This window comes from Pezoporus wallicus, unplaced genomic scaffold (assembly GCF_028554395.1).
Source record: "Pezoporus wallicus isolate ANWC-B61680 ecotype Strahan unplaced genomic scaffold, APGP_CSIRO_Pwel_v1 contig_7068, whole genome shotgun sequence".
NCBI lineage: Eukaryota > Metazoa > Chordata > Aves > Psittaciformes > Psittacidae > Pezoporus > Pezoporus wallicus.
The window spans coordinates 679,509-705,808 of NW_026635623.1; the positions used below are offsets into that span (position 1 = coordinate 679,509).

The 26,300-nt window shown below is 40.4% G+C and overlaps 1 protein-coding gene across 1 annotated transcript; it reads right to left on the reverse strand.

Annotated features, from left to right (window-relative positions):
* Positions 1–467: 467 nt before the first annotated feature.
* On the reverse strand, positions 468–6,268 carry HSP90AA1 (heat shock protein 90 alpha family class A member 1). The gene is made up of 10 exons (XM_057397081.1): positions 6,091–6,268; positions 5,629–5,995; positions 5,036–5,169; positions 4,222–4,530; positions 3,419–3,584; positions 2,949–3,139; positions 2,697–2,844; positions 1,749–2,017; positions 1,080–1,413; positions 468–901 (listed from the first exon to the last, which is right to left on the reverse strand). Exons 1-10 carry the CDS (start codon positions 6,247–6,249, stop codon positions 792–794), a joined length of 2,187 nt encoding a protein of 728 aa, XP_057253064.1. The 5' UTR covers positions 6,250–6,268; the 3' UTR covers positions 468–791.
* Positions 6,269–26,300: the final 20,032 nt, after the last annotated feature.

A 26,300-nucleotide genomic window follows, 5' to 3' on the forward strand; every position in this document is an offset into this window, starting at 1 on the left:
TAAACCAAAGTTGAGGCTAACAATCACTTCTTCAGAGACTAGCACAGGCTTAAGATACATTGAGCACTGCTGTAGTACCAGTTTGCAGTAGCACTGCAGTGGCATTGCAGCGTTACAGATTTAGCTCCCACTGTTAACAGACAAGTCTGTGACGTCACTCATTCTTAACACTTTTATTCTTACAGTTCTAGGTTTGAACTGTACATGCAGAGTTGCATAAGTCACAATAGAGATTTACAGTGGATTCTATTCTATGGTAGAGTGCAATCCAGAATCCTGAAACAGTATAAAAAACAACTTTAAACATCAAGACCTTGTTAGGAGCAAAAGGGTTAAAGCTTCCCCAAATTACTTCAGCTCTCCTAGACACCTAGTTACTAGGTACTGTATGTTAAGACAGATTTAGAGTTCAAGAGCTGTGTAACACAATAAACTTTAACATCCTGATGTCATACTGTCTTTGTTACCTCTTTCCCACATTTCTGGCAATTAAGAATAAGTCAAAAACCCTGCCACCTGCAGCCAGCTAATAGAGACAAAAATTACTCCTTACTTGCCTGTTTAGGGTTGTACAGTGTTAAAAGAAAATATTCCCTCAATGGCATTTGTATCTCACATCAGCTGAAAAAGCAATGTAACAAAAATAAAGGTATAACATCTTTGAAAATAAATATGAGGGAATGCAGACAAAGTGTCTAAGATTTTTTTTTGGCAGGTAACATTCATAATATACAAAATATAACTTATTCGTTATTAGCCAACGAAACATTCATGACTTCTTGCGAACTCGTTTAATCCACCTCCTCCATGCGTGATGTGTCATCATCTCCTTCAAGAGGTGGCATCTCCTCAGTAACTGCTGGACTAGCTTCTTCTGCAGCAGTATCATCTTCATCAATGCCTGTGCAGGAAACAGGTACATTACTGCCAAGGTCAGGATGCAAAATCTTTTTTCCTTTGCACAATTTGAACTAATTAGAGAGTTCCCCCTTTCCCACAAGCATCAAGATTATCTCTGGACAGTCAGCGCCCCCCAAAGGCCCAGCATTCACTGGAGACAAGACGCATTTGTAACTTACCCAGACCAAGTTTAATCATCCTGTAAATACGGTTAGCATGTGTCTGAGGATCTTCTAAGCTGAAGCCAGAGGACAGCAGCGCTGTCTCATACAGTAAGATGACAAGATCCTTCACAGACTTGTCATTCTTATCAGCCTCTGCCTTTTGCCTCAGAGTTTCAATAATGGAATGATCAGGATTAATCTCCAGGTGCTTCTTTGCTGCCATGTATCCCATTGTGGAGTTGTCTCGTAAGGCCTGTGCTTTCATGATCCTCTCCATGTTGGCAGTCCAGCCATATGTACTTGTTACAATACAACATGGAGAAGTAACTAAACGGTTGGACACAACCACCTAGGAAGGTGCAAACAAAGAACATATCTGAAATTTAGTATTTGAACTTGTGTATTTTGATTTACTATCCCCCAATTTAACTAAGGTTAAGCTACAAAATGCTGCTGCAGGCCATGTAAGTCCAAAGACTCACGAGACAAAAAAACGTGCAATGCCAATTAACAGAACCACTTAGCTTCACTAAAGTGAAAGATGCCTTGTTATCCATAATACTGCATTTTGCACAGATTGTTCTCCTTCAGAAGGGCAACTGTAACATTGAGCCTTTGCTGCAGCAAATTAATTTCAGACCACTGAACTTCCTACATATAGACAAACCAAGTATTGCTAATTACCTTTTCTACTTTCTTTTCAAGTATGTCTTTCATTATTTTGCAGAGGTTTTCGAACTTGGCTTTCTTCTCCTCCTGCTTCTTTTTCTCCTCCTCATCCTCTGGAAGCTCCAAACCCTCCTTTGTCACAGAAACAAGGGTCTTGCCTTCGAATTCCTTCAGCTGCTGCACACAGTACTCATCAATAGGTTCAATCATGTAGATCACTTCCAGGCCATGCTTGCGAAGACGCTCCACAAAAGCAGAGTTAGCCACCTGATCTTTTGTCTCACCTGTACACAATGAGACAGCCACAGTTGTGGTCCGAGCCTCAACACTATACTGTAACATAGCAGCCTGTTTATTCTCCAGAGCCTATGCTGCGTTTTCACCATGTGATGCACAGCCCAGGGAAAAAGGCAGACACAAAACCAGTATCACAAGCTACTGCAAAGATTAGATTGGCCTGGAGAGACCCAAGCCTTTCAAACTGACACTCACAGCCTGTAAACACACTTCTTCCTGGTTTGAAAATAAACAAGATTTCCTGTAATGACAGACAGAAGTTTCACATTTCTGCCAAGGAATAATCTGAGGAGCCCTGTACAACATCTACCTTAAGAAAAAAAATTAGTATTTGATGCCCAAATAGTTAAGTGGATTGAGCATTAAGTGTTAAAAATTCAGACTCCTGGCTGTTAATAGCTAAAGCCTGAACAAAGTGATCTTAAAGCCACCACAAAGATTCTAAAGTATACTTTAGAAAATATGCTTAGAAGTAAGCACATGTGTAAACTACCTGCACAAAGGGCAGGCAGCTAGTTCTGTTGTCCTCATGGACATCATACTGTACTTAAGGTTCCCCTGACTACCAAACCAAGTAATGATAAGGCACGTCCTCCAAGAAGAGCTGCCATGGGGTTTTTTTCATTTTCTACCCCCCAGAAGATGAGCAATTTGTTACCAACTCACCAGTGATGTAGTAGACATGTTTCTGGTTTTCCTTCATCCGAGTGCAGTAGTCCTTCAGAGACACCATTTCATCACCAGATGCAGATGTGTAATACCTCAGCAATTCTGACAGCTTCTTGCGGTTTTGGGAGTCTTCATGTATACCAAGCTACAGAAGTAATAAAAACTAGTGATTCCTTCAGATAAACACTAAACTGTGTTAGCACTATCTAACAAGTAACAGTATTACAAAGCAGAAGTACTACTACAAACCTTGATATTCTTGGAGAACTGCTCATAGAACTTCTTGTAATTCTCCTTGTCCTCAGCCAACTCAGTGAAGAGTTCTAAACACTTCTTCACCAAGTTCTTCCGGATCACTTTGAGGATCTTGCTCTGCTGCAGCATTTCACGAGAAATATTCAGAGGTAAATCCTCAGAGTCCACCACACCTCTCATGAAATCTGGAAAATTACAGTGGGACTTTAACATTGTAGACAATGAGTACTGTAGGTCTCAAAGAAAAGGAAATTGACTGTCACCACCTAAGTAGGTCTATTTTTGAGGTAATTAATTGGTTTCTACGTTTTTAGGCAACACCAAGCAGTACTTTCAAATCCTATCAGGTTTAAGGACTTCAGCCTTCACCCTTCCACATGTCTTTAAACACGAAAGGGAACAGCAAGACTAATAAGCACTTCCTCTGACATTCTGGGCAACACTTTCCTCAGAAATATACTCACTCAAATATTCAGGGATCAGCTCCTCACAGTTATCCATGATGAAAACTCGGCGTACATACAGCTTGATGTTATTCTTCTTCTTCCTGTTTTCAAACAGATCAAAAGGTGCACGCCGTGGGACAAAGAGGAGAGCTCTGAATTCCAGCTGCCCTTCCACAGAGAAGTGCTGTGAGGAAACAATGTCATTTTAGTCTATTTATACTGCTCTCACTTGCATGACCATTTAACAGCTCTTCAAATGCTAAGTGAAGCAGTAACTATTTGAGATCTCAAAGACAGATGAAACTTGGGTCAGAACAAGCACCTTCTCCAGACCTACCTAAGTCCTATTCCACTGTTACCATAGAAGCAGATGAACTTGAAGACACAGTTCTGTATACTACATGTTGAGCTTCAGAAAGCAGCTGTGTTCTTATAGTACTTCTCACTAGACCCAGAAAAAGGCCACTCACTCATCCCATTTAGCCATGGGCCTTTTCAAAACTGTGCTATAAAGCCAAGTAACTCCACTTACAGTTACCTGGAACATACTTTTTCAATTAGACTTGGTAACAACTAAGCTACAAACTAGGAAGGCAGCCTAAGTTTTATTTAGCACTAATTTGATCAAGGTTGTGAACACAGCCTAACAGCAGCCAAAGTAATTGTAGCACAAGGTCTCATCCTTACATACCATCACTCCAAATGCAAAGCAACCTATCAGAGCAAGACACGGGACAACGCATCCAGTTCAGCAGCATCTGCACTGATCCTCCAGACTTAGGGCCAAACAGAATTGTACCTCAAGACTGACAGGGACTTACTTTGACAGCCAAGTGGTCTTCCCAGTCATTTGTAAGACTCTTGTAGAATTCCCCATATTCTTCATTGGTTATGTCATCTGGGTTCCTGGTCCAAATGGGCTTGGTTTTGTTCAGCTCTTCATGGTCAATGTACTTCTCCTTGATCTTCTTTTTCTTTTTCTTGTCTCCATCCTTCTTTTCTTCTTCTTCATCAGAACCAACATCCTCTATCTCTGGTTTATCCTCTGTCTTTTCCTCCTTCTCTTCTTTTTCTTCTTCCTTTTCCTCAGCCTCATCATCACTGACTTCCTTGTCACGTTCCTTCTCCACCTATAATGAAATTAGTAGTTTACTGCAGAAACCCAGAATTTCTATTACCATCAGCCCTAAAGTATCCCTTATAGTCTCAAAGCTAGGAACTAACATAGCATCAGATTTTCCTCCTACATTCAACTGAATACTTCCTTTTCTGGGCACGAGGACAATGGGTATTTTGGTTTCCATGTGACTGTATAGTTAAGTAGTTTGAGCCATTTAGTTTCATCATACTTCATTACCACTAATAATACATCACAGCAGAGTTAGGTTTTCAGTAATTCAGAAGCTGTTTAAGTACCAGCTTTGTAAAACACGATCCAGTTCTAGGGTTTTTGTTATTTAAGCTTAATTTTACCAATCTGTAATTAATGGCTCTGTAAAACAGAGTTAACAGAATTTAAATGCTGCATTTATGTAGCACCTATAATTCTACTTTACAGACATTACTCTCCCCTTTCAAAAATTCACTTGCTCTAAGCTGGCAATACTTGTTTAGCAATCCAAGCAAGATACATACAAACAGTGTAATAGGATAGCCGATGAACTGTGAATGCTTCTTCACAATTTCTTTGATTCGCCGTTCTTCCAGGTATTCAGTCTGATCTTCTTTCAGATGCAAAATGACTTTTGTCCCACGGCCCAAAGGTTCACCTAGAATGGAGTTTACATGCTTTACTTGTGCAGATCAGATGTTCTGGAACACACTGCTCTTTAAACAGCCACTGCTGTATCAGAAAAAATGTAAAATTTCCTGTACAGAACAGCCTCACAAACATTTCCTCAGCCTTATTGTACCCAATATGTACTTTGATAAACTTGCACAGTGTAGAATAGCTGCAGGGATTTCCTTATGTGAAGCTTTGAAAATTTATGTCTCTTTGAAAATTTGTAACTTGCCTTGCTATGATTTACTTACATATTCCATTATGTATCAAACATTACCCCAACTGGAAGAATGGAATCAGCTGTATCTGTGCTTGATGTAATACATGACTAATAGTACTACCCATCTGGTGTTACTTCTGTCTTCTTTAATGCACAGAGTTAAGTATCTGATTGACAGAAATCTTCAGAAAGCTGCCCGAGGAAAAAAAAACATGTGACACTCACCATTATCAAGCCTGACAGTGAAAGATCCTCCAGCTGATGACTCCCACGCATACTGCTCATCATCATTGTGCTTGGTGATCACTGTCACTTTTTCTGCGACCAGGTAGGCAGAATAGAAGCCAACACCAAACTGACCAATCATAGATATATCAGCCCCTGCCTGCAGTGCTTCCATGAACGCCTTGGTACCAGACTTTGCAATTGTACCAAGGTTGTTGACCAAGTCAGCTTTGGTCATCCCAATGCCTGTATCAACAATTGTCAGAGTGCGATCATGCTTGTTTGGGATCAAGTTTATTTTCAGGTCTTTTCCAGAATCTAGTTTGCTTGGGTCAGTCAGGCTCTCATATCTTATCTTGTCCAGAGCCTGTAAGAGAAGGGACAAGCTTTAGCATTCCCTGACCATTACTAAAAAATCCAGCATCCCTACCGACGTGAAAAACGCTGGGAACCTATACTCACATCTGATGAATTGGAGATCAGCTCCCTCAGGAAAATTTCCTTATTGGAGTAGAAGGTGTTGATGATCAGAGACATCAACTGAGCAATCTCAGCTTGGAAAGCGAATGTCTCCACCTCTTCCTCCATTGGTTGGTCTTGAGTTTGCACAGCTTCCGGCATCTACAAGACAGGACAAGCTGAAATACCATCCACAGCAACTTGGTGCACTTACCGTTTTGCAAGCAGCAACAACCACATTTACAGATAAATACATTTAACTGTTGTTTCAAATATAACAGCACAGTAACACAAAAAAAATCAACACTTAGATCAGATTTCTCGCCAGCAAAAAATCAGAAATTTTGAGATACACATGAACAATATTTTAATTACAGATCTGCACCGTTTTGATGCAACACAGATTTTTCCCTCTCCTCCATTAGCTTGGAAAGTAACATACAACTCGTGCTTCCCCTTATCACAGAAAAAGTATAAATCGCGAAAAAAACTTATCCGAGTTCCTGCATTTCAGAGACTAGTACTTCCCTTTTCTCTTACCCACCTCGTATTTTGCTCATACGACTGGTATCTTTAGATACAGACACTCTCCACACAATTCCAATGCCAACAGTGTCCAGCCGAGCTCATTACCCCATTCTACACAAATACCGGGCGTGGACCTGCTGCCTAGGCTACCCTCTGTATGAGCCAAAGCTCAAGAACGGGCGATTGAACTCAAAACCGAAAACTTCTCAAACCACAACCCGACTATTAATCGCTATGGAGTGAATCGAGTCCAAGCGCAGCACTGCAATCTCTAGCAACAACGCTAATATAACAAGAAACAATAAGCTATTGCACTTAACACCGCGGTGCCCTTTACACGATTCCGAGCCAAGCCCGCGGGCGGCAGAAGCCTCCCCACGCGCCGCCGCCCAGCGCCCCCTGCAGGCTCTCGGCGAAGCATGAAAGGTTCTAGAAACTGCCAGAGCCTTCCCCGCCCGCCCCCCTCCCGCGCGCAGAGTGCGCTGCCGAGCCGCCCCTCCCCCGCGGGGCCGGGCACTCATTCATTGAGGGGAACGATCCCTCGCCCTCCGACCCACCCCCACTCCGCAGCAAAGCGATTGGGGGCCACCCCCATCGCACCGCTGGGAAGAGTGAGCTACTACTGCCGCTGGCGCCCTCCGAAACCAACAATCTGCTTCACCCGTTATCCCCCACCCTGACTCTAAGAGCACGTCCTAGAAGCGGGCGGAGCCGCGCTGCCTTTTTTTCGCCGTTCCCCCGCGGCGCTCCGGGAAGGGCTTGGAAAGCACTCGGCTGCACCCGCCGGGAGAAGGGCCCAGAACCTGGGTGCGGGGCGGCACCCGCAGCGGCCGGGCTGTGCCCGCTGGGTTCCGGTTGGATTAGTGGCGCCAGGCGGCTCCCCGCAGGCCGGCTGTGCAGATGGCTGCGGCTGTGCTCGCTCCCCTCCTCGGGCCAGACCTGTCTCTGCTGCTGGGCGTAGCCGGATGAATCACGGCGTAGGGATGCTGTGGTAAAGCGTTTCGCCTGATCGGGGGAAAAACTCAATCGCGTCTCCCCCAGCAATGTCAGTCTGCAAGTTAAACAAAAACGTCTTTCTTAGACTGTATTTTTGTGCAAGGTCAAGTGATCAAATCGAAGAATCTCAGAAGACGTACACAGCTGTGCAGTTACTTAAGGATTTAAGTGCTAATAGTAGCCGTCAGATGCCAGTGCTGTTCAGTTAACAGGCTAAAGCGTGAAGCCTGCTGGGATTCTCTTACTGGATATGGCTATTTAATCTGGGGGAAATCTCAGTTGATTTTCAAAGGGCGCAGCTACAGGCGTCTTCATACATAAGTTCATACATCATGCATAAAGGAAAAGCACATGTCTGACTATACCCAGTAGCTCTGATTATGGCTTGTAGCAGGGGTGTTATTTTTATAACCTGAGCGACCTGATTGAGAGCAGGGAGTTAAATGAAGGTTTTCCATCTCTTGGGAAAGTGATCTGCATCATAAATGTTCCAGAGCAGGCTTCTAAAACTTCGTTGTTGGAGCTGATCCACTTTCGGGGATATAAATATCAAGTGAAGCCACATGTTAAAACTGTACACTGATGTAAGAATGAATCTAGACAATCTCTCTGCTCTAAGGAATAGCTATTTGCTTGCTTGAGTAAAATAAAAAATGTTGCTTCTGTAGCAAGAATTCATACCAGGTGCAACTTCTTGGCATTTTCTGTTGGCTCTTAGATGTACCCCAGAGTGCTGTCTAGTTCAACATTTGACTGATTTTGGGGAATGAAATTTTTACATGCCTAACTGCCCTTCTGCTACTAAATTACACTGGGTAGTGTGCCCTGTGAATTAGATACATCAATACTTGGGTCCATTAATGTATTTAACCAAAGATCCTCAGGCTGAATTTACCATTCTTAGCATCCATTTTCCTGCAGTTTGGCCTGGACAAGCAAATCTGATTGAATTGGGGCTTACAGGCTTGGTTTTGTTGCAGCATTAATGTATTTTAGGGAGTTTTCGGTACTTCTCATTATCTGACAAGAAAATACATTAAGTATGCATGTAAAACATAATGTAGGACCTGTCAAGGAATTAAAATCACAGCTTGCTTCATTGTAGTTTCTGCAGTGTCTGGATCAGTATCCACATTGGTACAGTGGCTTACAGGACTCTGCCCTTCTAAAATGTGCTACAGCTCCGATCGAAGCAGTAAGCCTACATACTGGGTCCTGCAGGTTGTTTTAATTAGAAGGAAAAATTAATTGTGGCATCAACGATAACATGAGGGTGTATAGAGGGGCTGCTGCTCAGCACACAGGAGAGGAGTAGGAGTGAGGTTATTTGCTCACCATTCTAAACCACCAAAAAAGCTGGATTTCAGCCAACACTCAGCCTAGAAAGTTCTGTGCTTATGTCCGGGTCACCTTTTGGTGGGTACTCTGGCTGGTTGTTTTCCAAACCTTCATCAAGTCTGATTTCAGTGCATTTATGATCTCAATGGGTTTCTTTTCCTTTCAAACACACACACTTCTACAAAATAATATGCACCAAAATAACTTCCTGAATATGACGTGCTCCTTTCTTTGCATAGTGATTATGATTTCAATGGTCTGACAGCTGCTTTGGTTCTCTGCTTCCATAAAGGAGCCTAATGGCTTTTTACCACTTCCCTAATAAAGTGTGGCAGTTATACCCAAGCAGAATGATGGAACTTTCATGTTTTCTTAGATTAAAAGTAGTCCTGGTATAGTATAAATGCCATAGGACATGCCTTTTAGGCTGAAAGCCTCTTAAATTTAGATTCCATTTAATGTTTTCTAATATTTATTAGTGAAAAAATAACTTCTGTATTACAGAGAATTGCTAAACTATTACAATTTATAGATATCTACCCAAGCATTTTTTTTTCTTCCCAGTAATATCCTACTAATATTATTCAGGATATTGTTTAGTAGGACATCCTTTGGAGATATCCAGAATTTTAAGAGTGCCACTTTTATCAAAGCATTCAAGATGTTGTTCTAAGAAAATCTTTTCCTCTGTAATGTTTTGGTTAATGTGGATTCAGTTATTCAGACTTAGAGACAGATGTAATTTTAAGCATATGAAGACCTATATAAGGTTTTGCATATGTTTGCAGGATCATGCGCCTTTATGCTGTCTAATGTAGCAGCCATATCATTCTCTTTTCCCTTGTGATCGTGTTACTCAACTTTTGAAAGCAGTCTTCAAAAGCAGACTGATTTCTTTCATCAGAATTGTTTTACAAGTGCACTAGGAGAAAGTAATCGCATGCCAAACCATCTGAAGTTTTTTCTAGCTCTGCTTAACCCAAGTTCCTGTGTGCCTGTGTAAACCAAATATTTTCTTTGTGACTTGTGAGTAATCTATATTCTTTCTGTTCTGGTATGCAGTGAGGGCTCATGAAGATAGGCACTTTGTTCCTATGGTTACTCTATTTTAACTGATGCTAGTTTTGTGTTGCTTCAGTTTTAGGCTAAACAGACTGGTTCCAGACTTGCTTTCTATCTATTTTGGAGGAAAATCTGAGCAGAAGACTTCCACTTTTCAACCAAGAGATTAATATACTTCCTATTTTAACCAGTTGTTCTGTTAATGGGAAAAATGCGGGAGCCTGATATTTTCAAGTCCTACCTTCACACACACTTATTCCCTCCCATATCCCCTAGATGTCCCTGACCCCTCTCCCCATCATCCCAAACCTGTCCATCCTTCATCTGCCTGCCTTTAATGTTCTGCCTGTGGGAGAAGCAGTGTGTCCTAGAACTGGTGCATGCAGGTGTGCTTGGTAAAGGCTGTAGCTGTGCCACTTCCTCCTGGCTGTTAGGCCAGCAAACAGTGAGGGTAAAGCTGAATTCTCCCTGCCCCTTCTTCCATCAAAAGCGGCAACAAGAGCACACGGCTCTGTTGCCCACCTATTGATTTTGTAGACCTTCGTATCTCTGTGATCTCTGTATTTTGTTAACTTTGATTGAATTGGTTAAATAGGTCAAAATTATTATGGAGAGACTGATGGACGATGACCACATTGTTGCATGTACTTCATTTCCTTAGGAATGTTTTTGGTCAAACATTCTTCCATTTTTTTAGCAACTATTGTAGCCAATGTCTGAGGGGTGGTTACATGGGATTTCATTTTTTTCTGATTATACAGTAATAAATAACATGGGGCAATTGCCATTTATTTGGTAAGATTTGCTACTTTGAACATTACTGTAAATGCAAAGGTAAAAATGCCCAACAACCACAATATTAAATTCTAATTCTAAATTTGAAGCTGAGGCAGGTAATTGATTTGCAATTTTCTTGTCAGAATCTGAGAAACTTTGGCTTTCAGAAAATCCAGATTTGAATCAAATGTTGAAGAACTGGGTCTTTTTAAACCAGAAATGGTTCTATGCCAACAGCATGTGCTAGGAAGTTACATTGCTGCACTAACTGCATGGGCTGCAGTCCTGCATTCGGTTTCCCAAGGATTAGTCCCATACTTGTTCCCCATGTGCATTTTAATTGTGTTAAGAGTATTTACACAATTTCATAGAACTCCTTGCTCTATGAAAATTACAAAATTAAAAAAGAACAAAGTAAAAGATGTCTGGAAAATATTTATTTAATGTTTGAAGCATTGAAATAACCCAGGAAAACTCTGGTTTATTCTTGATCAAAGGCTTCTTCTGTTTTGCTGAATAAGACTTTATATTTACGAGCCACAAAGAAATTATATTACATTTGCATAGAGAATTCCGAGTCCAACATATAACTAACTTTTGAGTGCTTGGTGTTGTAGCCTTAATGCTTTTGTAACATCGCTTTAAAATCAATTCTGTTTGAGTTCTGGCAGTTTTGTGATGTTGTTACCTCAGCGCTTCAGGGTTTACTTAAGGAAAACAACAGCAGGAACTGAAATTAACCTAAACAGTAGATTTCAAAGACTGACGTAAGTAGAAAGAAAGTAGTTTTATTTAACACATGGAATTATGCATGTAAAATCTGTGTTACCGTAATGAAATGTAAAGCTGGCTAGGGATCTCTGAGCAAAGCTTCAGGGTTTCTTAAACTGTTCTTTGAGCCAGCTTGTTTCCTACTTTCTCATGTCTTACTGCAAGACGAAGTGAGCATAAGATTTAAACGTCACAAAAAGAAGCGATTCATACTATAAATAGGATGGATAGTCACTTGGAATATTTTTGCGATGAAGACGTACCTAAGAGGCGGAGAATTGCTCTCATAAAATGTAGTTGTACTTTTGAGCTGTAGGTGGCAGCAGTAATTGTATCGACCAAGGGCAATATGGATAAATTTTCTCTAAAAGCCTCAGGTTCTTGAAATGTGTGTTTAGGGAGTGTGGTAACTCAGACTCATTGCTCTCAGAAGGAATTCTGAAGGGACTTAAACTCTTGTACGAGACTATTATAGCAAAAGTCAACAATTCTGCTACTAACAAATGTCAATTATAATAAAAGCTCAGCTGCATAGGAAGGCTGAGAGAATGGAAAGGCCTGGATTCATGGAATGTTAACAAGGTCCAGAATAATTGTTTAATCTTATCAGAAATTACTTTATATGATGTTTGTTACAAAACTAATACTTAGGTTCAGTTTATAAGCACTACAATTTGATGTTTTAAATTGGTCCTCATTTTAATATTCCCTTGTGACTAGAACAAGGGAAACTGTCTTTGTAGTTGTATGCATTATATCATGATTTACACTTTCCCAGAATAAATACATAATTATGCATTTCTAAGATGAAGTTTTATGTACAAAGGAAGAATTGTACCTATGCAAGTTTACCAACACAGGCATGTTGTCTTCCACAGAGTTATAATTGTTTCTTTCCAGTATCTAGTTCTGCTCTTTGTTTCAGGAGCATTGCAGGACCTGTTTGCTGAAACGTCTGTGGGTTTTGTCTAGCATGGGACCAAAAAACCAGTTGACACAGTTACTTGGTTTAGAGAATGACAGTAGAATGTCATTAATCAGGACTAGCTACATAAAAATGATAGTTTCGGAGGAGGAATGATAGGTATGGTGGCAGATGTAACATTTATTATCTAGAGCTACGAGCTTTTTTCCATTCATAGGTATTAAGTTTAAATAGGTCCTAAATCAGAGAATAGGTCCTAAATCAGAGAACAAGCTCTTTCAGAAAGCAGGAGGTTCCACTAAAAAGCCCCCAGAAACATGAAATCCGAGACGTCCCTTGAAGACGTTAAAAAATGATAGTGATGGTGAAGTTACATCACTAGGAAAATTCCTTAAAAGTGCCTCAGCATCAAGAAGCATGGAAATAAACCTGCTACTTTTTTCCATGTATGTATTTCAGTTCTAAGAATTGCATTCTGTGTAACAGTAAAGGCTGTGGGTTTAGTACATGTAACAGCTAAATGCTGTTGCATATTCACCTGCAGGTATGGGTATGTATGGAGCACTCTACCTTATTTTGCATGCCTGGTCAATTCGGCGATAAAACTATCCTTCAGGTCACGTTCAGAAAAGTAAAAATAAAGACTCTAAAATCTTAAATCTAAATTAATTAAAACTAGGAGATATCTACTACTGGAAACTATGTCATAAAGCATATATTCTGTACTTCACTAAATTATTCTTGATGTGATAGTATTTATTTTTCAGCTTACTGAATACAGATGTCATTTCAGAGTTAGATAATTAGAATGTGACAGAAAAGTTGATAGTAGGAAACAAATTTTGGATTCATTTTAAATAGACATACAGAAGGTAAGTTCCAGTTCTGGATTCTAAGCAGGTAAGCAGATGCAGAGAGAAATAGTTCATACAGTCACCTGTACTTGAAAGATCACATTTTTGCATAAAGAAGATTTTATACAAAGAAGATACTATTTTATACAAAGAAGATACTATTTTATACAAATAAGATACTATTTTATATAAAGAAGACATATTTGGATCAAATTGTTCTAGTGCCTTCAACAAAAGCAAGAAGAAAAAAATAATTGAATGGCCTTCACATACTTCAGGAACACTTCTGAATCATCTGCTTCTTAATAAGTACAATTATTAGAGACAGAAAACCTTCAAAGAAAAGTTTACCTTAAAAATCAGAGGATTTAGGGAAAGAGTGAGAGCAATCTGGTGTAGAGATCTTACACTTTCAGATTTAGTTCTGAATGGAATTTTAGCTGTTTATAAAGGGTTGAGAAAGTAGGTTTACAAAGCAGCAATGGCTGGAATCAGGGTAATCTATGTTAAAAAATAAATCAGTTACATATTTTTATTGGGGATACTGAGCATGCAATAACCTCAACCATCTCACTTTTGAGAGGGCACAGAAATGGGAAGAACTAAAGAATCTTGCAGAACTTCTACTTAAATTGGTGTAAAAATTTGTTGAACCTGGTCCTAAAAAGAATTTGCAGTGAAGACTTGTAGTTAATGACTGAGTTTGAATTACAGCTTGAAACTCGCTCTGATATCACAAAGTTACGTTGGATCTGACCAGTATGAATGGAGCAGTGTGAGAAGAAGCTGTAGGAAGCCTTGACCAGGAGTTTGCCATCTTAGCTTAGGAGCTGCACTGAAGCCTGGGCCTTGGCTTTGATCTTTGCCTGAGCTGTGCCTGGGTTCAGCCTTGTACTTTGCTGATTCCAGCCTTGTCTTGCTGACCTGACTTCTTGGCTTGTCCTTAGACATACCTCATTATTACAGATGCATGTGGTGATCATTGACCTATTGGGTGCAACATCACTGGACCAGTTCTCTTCTTGTTCAGGTACTGTGGGCTTATGACCCTTGTCAGTATGCTCCCTGCTTGGGCCTGCCTTGATTTTACCCTTGGCTCCTGGCTCATCCTTGCTGATGGAGCAGTCTGCTCTTTTGAACCCTGACTGTATGGTCAGGCCCTCCTTGAAAGAGGTGTCCAGGTAGAACACCTCATGTTCTGGAAAATTTCTTACAAAACTTTTATCTTCTTTCCTTGTGATAGTCAAGGAAACTTTGAAGAATGTTATTAATCCACTTGTCACCTTCATAATTCTGTTCTGCTGCATTATCTGTAAAGAAATATTTAAAGTCGGCTATTCGGAATTCAAAACACACTGGAGTATACTGTGAGTCTGCTACATGCCTTAAAGTTTCACATTTCATCAGGAAGCATGATTTAACAAAAATCTCAGAAGTCACAGGAATTAAAAAAATCTGCAGGTTCAGTTTGCACATTTTTCAGAACGTGAGATAATTAGCATTTACCATACATGGCCATGAAATTGATTATTTCTAGTATTTCAAACCTAGGATATAGTCTTTACTTTGGCAATCTATACTTGTAAAGAAAAGGCAAGAAATTGGTTTAAATCTGTCCATATGTGTCCTGGGTTCAGCAGTAGCAGTCATTTTTCCCCTTCTTGGTAGCTGGTACAGTGCAGTGTTTTGACTTTCGGCCTGGGAGCAGAACTGATAGTGATGTTTTGGTTTGGCCAAGGACTTTGTGAGCCTCATGCTCTGCCAGGGAGGAGGGGAAGCTAGGAGGAAGCAGAGACAGGACACCTGACCCAAACTGACCAAAGAGCTATTCCATACCACAGCACGTCATGCCCAGGATGTAACTGGGAGTTAGCCGGAAGGGCTGTGAGACTGCAGGGTTGGAGGAGGTATCGGTCGGCACTTGGTTGGGCTTGGGGGGCGAGTTATCGGTCGGCTGGTGCTGAGGTGTTGTATTCTCTCCCTTGTTATTTCCTTTATCATTATTATCACTGGTGGTAGCAGTAGTGATTTGTGTTATACCTTAGTTACTAAACTGTTCTTATCTCAACCCGTGGGAGTTGCATTCTTTTGATTCTCCTCTCTGTCCCTCCGAGAGCAGGGGGAGGGCAAGAAAGGGGGGGAAGTGAGAGAACGAGTTACCTGACTGGGTTTAAACCACGACAATATGCTCTGGGTAGATTACTTAGTGCACGGATGATAGGTGTTTGTTGTTTTTTTTTCTATTTCAGGCAGTACTTTCATTTTATTAGGGATATACTGCTACAGGAAAAAAAAAAAAAAAACGTACTAAAATGATGGAGCACTTTCAGATAATCATAGATAAAGGCTTCACAGCTATCCATGATGAACATTCTGCTTAGGCAGTTTAATGTGACTTTCCTGCTGTGTCAGATCAAAAGATTTATTTCTTGTGAAAAAACATGAGAGATCTGAATCCCAGCTTCTTCTCCATGAAAGAATGCTGAAAGAAAGAATAGTAGCAGTAAGATAATTCTGATTAAAGCTGACTCTGAGTGGGTACTTTGAGAAATTTTGTCAAGAGCTGTGTAAGTACTTGATTAATCATACACAGGTCTATCTGTAGGCTCCAGTAACGAGACATAGTGAATCAGTCAGTTTTCATCTCTCTCAGAGATGCTTCCTGCCATACTGAGGCAAATCTCCTGAAGTAACTTGGCTCTTTACACTGAAATCCTGCTGTGCAGTCAGCTGAGCTGAGGATATTCTTAGGCTGGTTAATAGGCGTGTCAGTATAATGCTCTACATTAAACAAGTAGGACAGACTAGAGTTGCTAGGAGTCACCAGGTTATTTCTTGTTTGGAGTGGTGCTGCTTAATACTTGCCAGGAAGTATTTCTGCAGATATTTCTGCCTTTTTTTCTCTCATCATTCACAAAACAAGAGAGAGAAAAAACCCACCAGAATGGCTCTTTCAGCTGGGTGGGAGTCACATTGACTCCTGTGATTAACAAACAAAACTGTTTCAGCTGCTGACATCCCAGGATTTTTGCATTTCTACTTTAGCTGGATATGTATGGACTAGGGAAAGTATCTTTATTTTGTCAAATTCGAGTTACTTCAAAAACTTCTAGTGTTTAAAATAAAAGCAGCAAGTTCACTCTAACCAGAAAAATTTTTTATTATAAAATAAACCTATTAAAAATGATGACAGTAGGTATTTTTCTGTGTTTTGTTCTTGCTGTCCTTCACAGTAGATCTGCAAAGTTAAGTTGCAGGAAGGGACAGTAAAGGATTGGAATAGTAAAAGCAGGGATTTTTCAGTTTTTATTCCTCAGGACATAGCTGCTCTTTCTAATGACTTACCTAAAATTGTATTTTCTCAGACCATTTGTTCACAATGAACTATCTCTCTCACCTGTAGTTCTGCAGAACTGTTACAAGTTTGTTTCATCTGACAGAAATACAATTCTGAATTTATACCAAATATAACCGTGATGACTTGGCTTTCTTATCTCTGGTTGTCCAAGACAGGAAGGTACAGTGGGCCATTCTTTTCTCTAGAAACCCCTGAGTTCACATTCCTATTACATTAATTTGCATGTTAATTCCATCTTGATTGATTTCCCTGCATATCACTTTTAAGAGTGAACATCACAGAATCAACTAGGTTGGAAAAGACCTTTAAGATCATCAAGTCCAAAGATCATAATGAAAGTCCAAGATCATCATCATTACAGGTCATATGAGAAATATTTCCAACTTTGCAGTTTTGTAGAAATTACTCATTAAATAATACGGATACACCAGGCATTCAAAGTACCTTTCTAAATAGCCTTCTGCTCAGTTTTGGAACTAGAACTGTAATAATTCTGGCTTAAAAGCCAGCATTACTAATTAGTCGGTACCACCCAGACCCCTTTCAGAAGCATGTCTAAATATATCAGATTTCTTTGGCTCCAAATATACAATATTAGAATACATCAGTATAAAATACACAGAGTTTATTGTTTCACCTGCATAATTAGGATCTTTAGCTACAAATATGTATTTTCATTGTCAAGTGCTGCAGATTTTACCAACAGCATGAATTCTGTCTTGCTATATTCACTAATATAAACATTAGCTTTATAAGATGTCCTCTGGATTGGTGCATCAGAAGCTCATCATCTAGATGCAACTGATACGTGGTATAGGTATCCCGCATAGGTAGGATCCTAGTACTTAAACCTATCACTAGGAAAACAAACAAATAAGTTATCACACAACAGAATGTACAGTCATAGAATCATAGAATAGTTAGGGTTGGAAAGGACCTTAAGATCATCTAGTTCCAACCTCCCTGCCATGAGCTGGGACACCTCCCACTAAACCATATCACCCAAGGCTCTGTCCAACCTGGCCTTGAACACCACCAGGGATGGAGCATTCACAGCTTCCCTGGGCAACCCATTCCAGTGCCTCACCACCCTAACGGGAAAAAACTTCTTCCTTATATCCAATCTAAACTTCCCCTGTTTAAGTTTTAACCCATTACCCCTCTCCTATCACTACAGTCCCTAATGAAGAGTCCATTCCCAGCATCCCTATACCCCCCTTGAGATACTAGAAGGCTGCTGTGAGGTGTCCACACAGCCTTCTCCAGGCTCAACAGCCCCAACTTTCTCAGCCTGTCTTCATACGGGAGGTGCTCCAGTCCCCTGATCATCCTCGTGGCCCTCCTCTGGACTTGTTCCAACAGTTCCATGTCCTTTTTATGTTGAGGACACAAAAACTGCACACAATACTCCAAGTGAGGTCTCACAAGAGCAGAGTAGAGGGGCAGGATCACCTCCTTTGACCTGCTGGTCATGTTCCTTTTGATGCAGCCCAGGATACAGTTGGCTTTCTGGGCTGCAAGCGCACCCTGAAGCCAGCTCATGTTCATTTTCTTATTGAACAACACCCCCAATTCCTTCTCCACAGGGCTGCTCTGAATCTTTTCTCTGCCCAACCTGTAGCTGTGCCTGGGATTGCTCTGACCCAGGTGTAGGACCTTGCACTTGTCATGGTTAAACTTCATAAGTTGACATCAGCCCACCTCACAAGCATGTCAAGGTCCCTCTGGATGGCATTTCTTCCCTCCAGCGTATCAACCAAACCACACAGCTTGGTGTCATTGGCACTGAGGGTGCACTCAATCCCACTGTCCATGTCAGTGACGAAGATGTTGAACAAGACAGGTCCCAACACCAATCCCTGAGGGACACCACTCATTACTGGTCTCCAGCCGGACATTGAGCCATTGACCACAACTCTTTGCGTGTGGCTGTCCAGCCAGTTCTTTATCCATCGAGTGGTCCACCTATCAAATTGATGTCTCTCCAATTTAGAGACCAGGATGTCATGTGGGACAGTGTCGAAAGCTTTGCGCAAGTCCAGGTAGATGACATCAACTGCTCTACCCCTGTCCATCAGTTCTGTAGCCCCATCATAGAAGGCCACCAAGTTGGTCAGGCAGGATTTCCCCTTAGTGAAGCCATGCTGGCTGTCACCAAGCACCTTGTTGTTTTTCATGTGCCTTAGCATGCCTTCCAGGAGAATCTGCTCCAAGATTTTGCCAGGCAGAGGTGAGACTGACTGCTCTGTAATTCCCCGGGTCATCCATTTTCCCCTTCTTGAAAATGGGGTTATATTTCCCTTTTTCCAGTTGTCGGGAGCTTCACCTGACTGCCATGATTTTTCAAATATGATGGCCAGCAGCTTCGCAACTTCATTTGCCAGCTCCTTCAGGACCCATTGTTGGATTTCATTAGGTCCCATGGACTTGTGCATGTTCAGGTTCTTAAGATGGTCTCGAACCAGATCCTCTCCTACAGTGGGCCTAGGGTCTTCATTCTCACAGTCCCTGCATCTGCCTTCCAATACTTGGGTGGTGTGGTCAGAGCATTTGCCAGTGAAGACTGAGGCAAAGAAGTCATTAAGAACCTCAGCCTTCTCCAAATCCTGGGTAGCCAGTTCTTCTTGTAAACTTTAATGCTAGCAATACAAAGACAGCTTAGTTAACATTGTTCTAGTAGCATCTGGGAATGATGCGAGGACATTAGGTATGCAACTAGTGTTTCAAAGCATGTACTATTAGCATTTCTAACATGGCACTTACAAAGAGTATAATTGGACAGCTGATGAATTGAGAATGCTTCTTCACAATTTCTTTGATTTGCCTTTCTTCCAAATAGTCTCTTTGGTCTTCCTTTCGATTTAGGATAATCTTTGTTCTACAGCCTTGGGGTTCCCCTTGAGTGAAATCTGAGAGCTTTAGTGGCAGCACAAATGTCCAAATAGCAAGTTTTTTCTGAAACTAAGAGTTAATGTAATTGTAATAAGAAATTCTTAATCATCACTGACTACATGAAGATGGTGAACTGGTGCTTCATGCTTAATTCTGTGCTCCAACAAAATGCAACAACTACAGCAATTACACCATTTCAATGTGTCTTTCCCCCAGTTTTCAAAACCCTCATGGAAATTTATTATATTTAAATTTTTTCTTTAAATGTAGTACATATTATAAAATGCAATACATCAGTGGAGCTGTATTACCAACTTCATTCTCTTGCTTTATAAAGTTCAGACAGTCATTATTTCCCAGACAGGGCAAATTTGCTGTTAAAGTTAGATACTATTACATTAGATTGTGTGCCTGTGCTCCCGCTGCTGTTCTGCAGTGTTTTCACTTGACATTAGCTAGTCTTGAGGTGAAGGTGACATGCAAACTGCCTATCTTTTTTGTTTTGTGAGCTCAGTCACATTTGCAATCAGGTAGGCAGAGAAGAAGCTGACCCCAAACCGACCAGTCCTGAAGACACCAGCACAAGCAATATTTACATAAAAGCTCCACTGCTGGAAGTCACAGTAGTAATGGGGTCAGCTTTGGTCATCCTGTGCCTGAATCCATGATGAGAATACAGTTGTGCTCATTGGGTCAGTCATTTCCAGAATCCAGCTTGTTTGGATCAGTCAAGGCCTTGAGTCTGATTTTGTCCAGAGACTAAAACAGAAGGCTTAAGCATTCTCAGGATATACTTAAGAATTCAGGCAGTTTTTTACTGGCTGAATCACATTAATGGCTAGATAGCTTGCAGCCAATGAATTGCAAACTGGCTCCCTCAGAAAGGTTTTCTTGCTGCAATAGACAGTGTTGATGAGGTACTATCTCAGCCTGGAAGGCAAGAGTCTTCTCTTCATCCATGGGTTGATCTCCAGTTTGCACAGGTTCAGTGTTAATAAGGATAAACATAGCTGAACCCTTATTGCATGTATATTCGTACACACACAACTGTAGTATATGGCTTTTTAAACAGTGAAAAAATATAAGTAATTTTTGATATACATATTGAGAGTGAAGGACAAAAGATATAATTACTGTTTCAGATGTATCGTTAATATTCCAATGTATATTTTGGATTTTTGATTCTCTCTGATTTTTAATTTGCTTAAGATGGAGATAGAATAGGATGAATAATGGTTTAATCAAGAGGAAATTTGTAGGCTTTTTAATGTGGTCAGTTTAAACTTACAAAGTTTAACCATGCCAAGTGCAAGGTCCTACACCTGGGTCGGAGCAATCCCAGGCACAGCTACAGGTTGGGCAGAGAAAAGATTCAGAGCAGCCCTGAGGAGAAGGACTTGGGGGTGTTGGTCGATGAGAAAATGAACATGAGCCGGCTTCAGTGTGTGCTCACAGCCCAGAAAGCCAACTGTATCCTGGGCTGCATCAAAAGGAACATGACCAGCAGGTCGAAGGAGGTGATCCTGCCCCTCTACTCTGCTCTCGTGAGACCTCACCTGGAGTATTGTGTGCAGTTCTGGTGTCCTCAACATAAAAAGGACATGGAACTGTTGGAACAAGTCCAGAGGAGGGCCACGAGGATGATCAGGGGACTGGAGCACCTCCTGTATGAAGACGGGCTGAGAAAGTTGGGGCTGTTGAGCCTGGAGAAGAGAAGGCTGCGTGGAGACCTCATAGCAGCCTTCCAGTATCTGAAGGGGGGGTATAGGGATGCTGGGGATGGACTCTTCATTAGGGACTGTAGTGACAAGGGGTAATGGGTTAAAACTTAAACAGGGGAAGTTTAGATTGGATATAAGGAGGAAGTTCTTTCCTGTTAGGGTGGTGAGGCACTGGAATGGGTTGCCCAGGGAAGTTGTGAATGCTCCATCCCTGGTGGTGTTCAAGGCCAGGTTGGACAGAGCCTTGGGTGATATGGTTTAGTGGGAGGTGTCCCAGCTCATGGCAGGGAGGTTGGAACTAGATGATCTTAAGGTCCTTTTCAACCCTAACTATTCTATGATTCTATGATTTTATGACTGTATTATAAAGCAAGAAAAGTCATCACAAGATTTATTATCATTAATTAACTTTCCATTTACATTCTGGGACATGCCATAGTTTAAATTTTACGGTTATGACAAAATAACAAGAAAGACTGGAGATTCTCTCTGTCCTTTACCTGAAAGGCCACCTGTATAGGTACACTCTGAGGTAATGATTTAATTTTAAGAATAAGCTTGAAATTTCTCTGGGAAAATAAGAGATATTTTCTTAATTGGTATAATGGTGAGACTAATATGGACTCACAATCCATTAAAGTCAGAATAATACTGCAAGGCATCACATTTTATTGAAGTGTTGTAGAGTGCCTTCTGTTGATCATTTAATGGTAACCAAGTCTGAAACCACCCGAAGATGTAGAGTTCCTATTTAAGATATGCTCGTATTTAATGTTCTTACATAAGTTATGCTTAAACAGCCCACTTTATTAATTTGTTTTGAATAAAGACCATGAGAGCCTTGTGTCTCACTATTAGCTGGTTTTATTTTGCCCATAGTTGTCTTCTGTCACAGCTGTGGGAAAGAGAGAAGACAAGAAACAGAATTCGGGTGACTAGAAAGATTATGACAAAATTATGTTTGAATTTTCCAAAGGGAAGTGATGGAAAGAAACGCACTGTAGCCACATTTCAGCTTACCTTAGCAGAGCAACCAATCTTCATGAGCTAAGTCTGTCAGTAAAAGAATCACTGTTATCACTCATCTTTCTGCTGAACTTAACTCTATGTAGGTAACCTTAAATCCAAGCTTTTTTATAAAAATCAGCCATTACTTGGTAGAGACATGCAGCAAGAGAGGGGGAGTAGAGAGAAACTGATCAAGACTTCTTAGGCATGAAGCAAGTCAAGACAGGCGCTGAGGGTGTATTACTTTGACATACCAAAGGCTGACTGGGTTTGCTGGCCCGTATGTTAGAGGCAAGCAGCCTCCTCCTTTGTTGTTTAGAAACTATGATCCTGATCCTGCACTTCAAAAGATCTTTTAGAATTTATCCTTACAGAAGGTAAGTAAAATGCTACCTACTCAAAATAGTGTTGACTTATATTGATATTGCACAAATACAAATTATAAGGGTAAACTTGGAGAATCACAGAAGGTTTGAGGTTGGAAGGAACCTCTGGAGGTCATCTCATCCAACCCCTCTGCTCAAGCAGGGCCACTTAGAGGAGGCTGCTCATGAGTATGTCCACTAACAGCTGCTCTGAAATGAACTCATTGAAGGGTGACATCCCTTTGCAGTTACACAAACTGGAACCACAGCCCCCTCAGAAAGAATTTTAAAGCTAGATGTTCTGCAACAGCAGCTGATTCTGCCCCTCACACATGGTCTCTCCTCAAAGAGCGCTGAAGAACAGAAATGCTCTCTTTGTGAATGGGGCTGTTTGGCTAAAGTGTGTTAATGTACTCTTCATGATTTCGAATGCAAATGAAGATAGTAACACCCTAACTTGTAAGATCAATCCATTAAAGCAAAGGAGAAGCTTAGAAACTATGTTACTAACACACTAATGAGGTTTCCTCCTTGGTGCTTGCATTATTGCTGCAGTGGGCAAAGGGAGGAATATGGGTCTCTGTGTATGCCCTGCTACCAATCTACGAGCTGGAGCATGAGAGTTCAGCATGAAGTCTCTCTAGTTTGCAGTGCTGTTAGAATTCACCAGATGGGGCTAATACAGCAAGTAAAAATATTCTCTATAGAAGTTATACTGAACAAATATAGATAGGTAGAGAGCAACATATATCTGCACATATGGCATAGGAGTTAAAACCTTTTTTTTTTTGAAGTTAACCCACTCAATGAGTCCATTGTTTATAACAGAAACTTTGTTTCAATAATTTTCTATGAACTGTATGCTCAACTATTCAACCATTCACCATCCCCCCACCCCCCTCCCCCCCGAAATCAACATCTGTCTCAGGAAATCTGTACGTTAGATTAGGCTTGGTTTTTGTTGTTTTTTTTTTTTTTTAAATCTCTAAACAACCTCACATACATAAAAATGGAAGGGTATATATGTTGTCTTCCATTTCTAGCTATTATGCTTTTTTCTATGCTTAAATAAACATACAAATAAAACTTTTAAAAAATAGTTTAAGCATATAAAAGTGTACAGCTTTCCCTTTTCATGTGGTATGTGAATAAAGAGACTGATCCTGTCTCCTAACTCCACCTCCCAGATTTAGTTTCATGTACAGACTCTGAACATACTGAGACATTGCAGTAAAGTTCTAGTTAGCTGGTTTTTGAGAAAGGCAATTCCCACATGCCAGTGCATCTGTCAGCTGCCCTCATCTATGTCAAATGACCGAATCAGGAAGTTAGTACCTGAAAATTGAAAGTACTTGCCTGTGAAAGATGTCAGACTAAGGCTCTCTATTAACAAGCAATTCTATCATTATTGCTATCAAAGGAGATGAAAATACATCAATATTTAGTATGTATCTACCTTATATTTGATGTTAGCATGTTATACCTACTTATGAAAAAAAAAATCATTGAAAAAATAGACATCAGATGTATTTAACTAAACTGACCGAAGAGCTATTGGGAAATTACATTAATCACGTTATACCTAGCACTTGGTCATAGAAGGATGGAGGCAAAAGACAGGGAATGTCAGACCATTATTGACTACTTGATTACTGGTAAGTATATATTACAGAAGATTACATTGTATGAGCTGGATAAGGATGATAGTTTCAGGAAAAACCAGAAAAGCAGGGACCCAAGAGCCTACTCTACATAGGTAATCTTAAGACCACACTTTTCTTTAGTAATCCTATCATGTGCTTTATATGTGCAGCGAGAGAGAGTAGAGAGAAAATAAACAAGTTTCATTAAACATGGAAGAAATCAGACTTCCAGTTAGGCAGTTAGACTGAGTGCTGATAAGTTTTTATGATGAATGATTTTTTTGTATGATGAAATTATAATGTGCATATGGTAAGAATACATGCATCATATCAATAAATCCCCATTCTCCTCAGCCAACCTCTCTTTTGTCCTGTAGATGACAAAACTGCTATAATGAAAAAGGAGGGAAAATTTGTATTTGGAAGTTTTGTCTAAACAGTTCACTAATCTTCCAGCTCCTAGATATGAGTAAGCTCTGGACACCAGATGGATGGCAAAGACTTGTGAATTTAACTTTTGCCCGTCTTAACTTACAAACCAAAGTCATGAGCATGACCATAATAATGACCATTATGAAGCCAGCAGATAATTCAGAAAAATAAGCTCTCCTTTCTTTATACATGCAATGATTGTATTAGTGCTGAATGAACAGCCTGTACTATGTAGTATCCAAAGCTCCTGTGCTTCAATTAGCTTATAGAGACTCAGAAAATATCACATTAGAAGATCATTTATCTAAAACTTCAATGCTTCATCCAAATCAATTTGGAGATAGTCATTCCAGCCATGGAACTGAAATTATACTTATTACACTGATGGAGAATCTTCTTCTATGACTAGACAGAAAGCAGATAGCCATTTTCTTCTGAAGCTCTCTGCAACATCTTTGAGATAATATTGCCTCATGTGAGAAAGGTGATAAGGGAAAGTAGAATGTGCTAACAAGTTTTCAGTTTCTCTTTGAGAAACACACCAAAGCAACAGAGAAGGATATCATCATCAGTTAGGAAGATGACATGGAGGAGATTGAGGAACCCAGGATAAATCTAAAACATCATAAACATACCTCTCTTAAGTGCAAAATGCTCAGAGGCTCTCGATTCACTTTTTAGATCTTACTCACTTCTTTGTTTTATGCTGGTAATGCTTCCCTTTCCTTGGCTGTTAGTCTGTTCTTTCCAAGGACACCTGTCTCAGCTTTCCTTATTTCCTGTTCTGCTTAGGGAGTCTTAAAACACAATAGCAACAACTTTGCTCGCATGGGTGGCTGTTAACTGCTACACCAAGTACAGATTGCTTGGATGACCTACAACACCTATCAGTAACCATGTATTATCGTAACATAACCACAAGCTTCCCAATGAAAACCAGTTCAGTTAAATAGCTGATTCTGATAGAAAATAATTTTGAAACATTTATGTACTGAATCTTTTGTTGCTTAAGGTAAAAATATGTAAGAGTCTACTGAAGACTGCAGTTTAGGAGTGTTCTCAACCTTCTCCATGGCACTACATTCTCGCACTGCAGCACTGATAAGTATCACTGGCTAGAAATTCCAGTTCTGTAAGAAACTCAATCATTGCTGCTGGCCAACAGTCAGACCTTAGTAATGCATAGGTTTCTCATTCTTCACATGGATTACAGCAATACTGTGTATGGATGTCTTCCATATTTAGGGAGTTTTGAAAAGTACATAATGCTGTAGTACATCTTAGAAACACAAGCTATTTGCAGACATATCACAACCAATCTCTCTGGCTTTCCATATAATTTAAATTAAATTAATTATCTCAGTCTCATCTTCAGAGAACATAATTTCCAGGACAGCTACAGCTTCAAGATAAGCACTGTTATTGACAAGAGCAGCATTTTCACTATGGAGGTATGGTAGTCTGTTCCAGAGGCAACTTGGAGAGAGCTGAGTGCAAACACCAAAATGAAGCCTTCCAAAACCACAACAGAATTCACTGTTAT

Excerpts from the sequence above, each read along its gene's own strand:
- HSP90AA1 (XM_057397081.1), bottom strand. The coding sequence starts at position 6,249 with ATGCCGGAAGCTGTGCAAACTCAAGACCAACCAATGGAGGAAGAGGTG. Across the intron at positions 2,018-2,696 it reads ACATGTCTACTACATCACTG|GTGAGACAAAAGATCAGGTG; the intron begins GTGAGTTGGTAA and ends CATTGTGTACAG. Across the intron at positions 1,414-1,748 it reads TTGAAAAGAAAGTAGAAAAG|GTGGTTGTGTCCAACCGTTT; the intron begins GTAATTAGCAAT and ends GCACCTTCCTAG.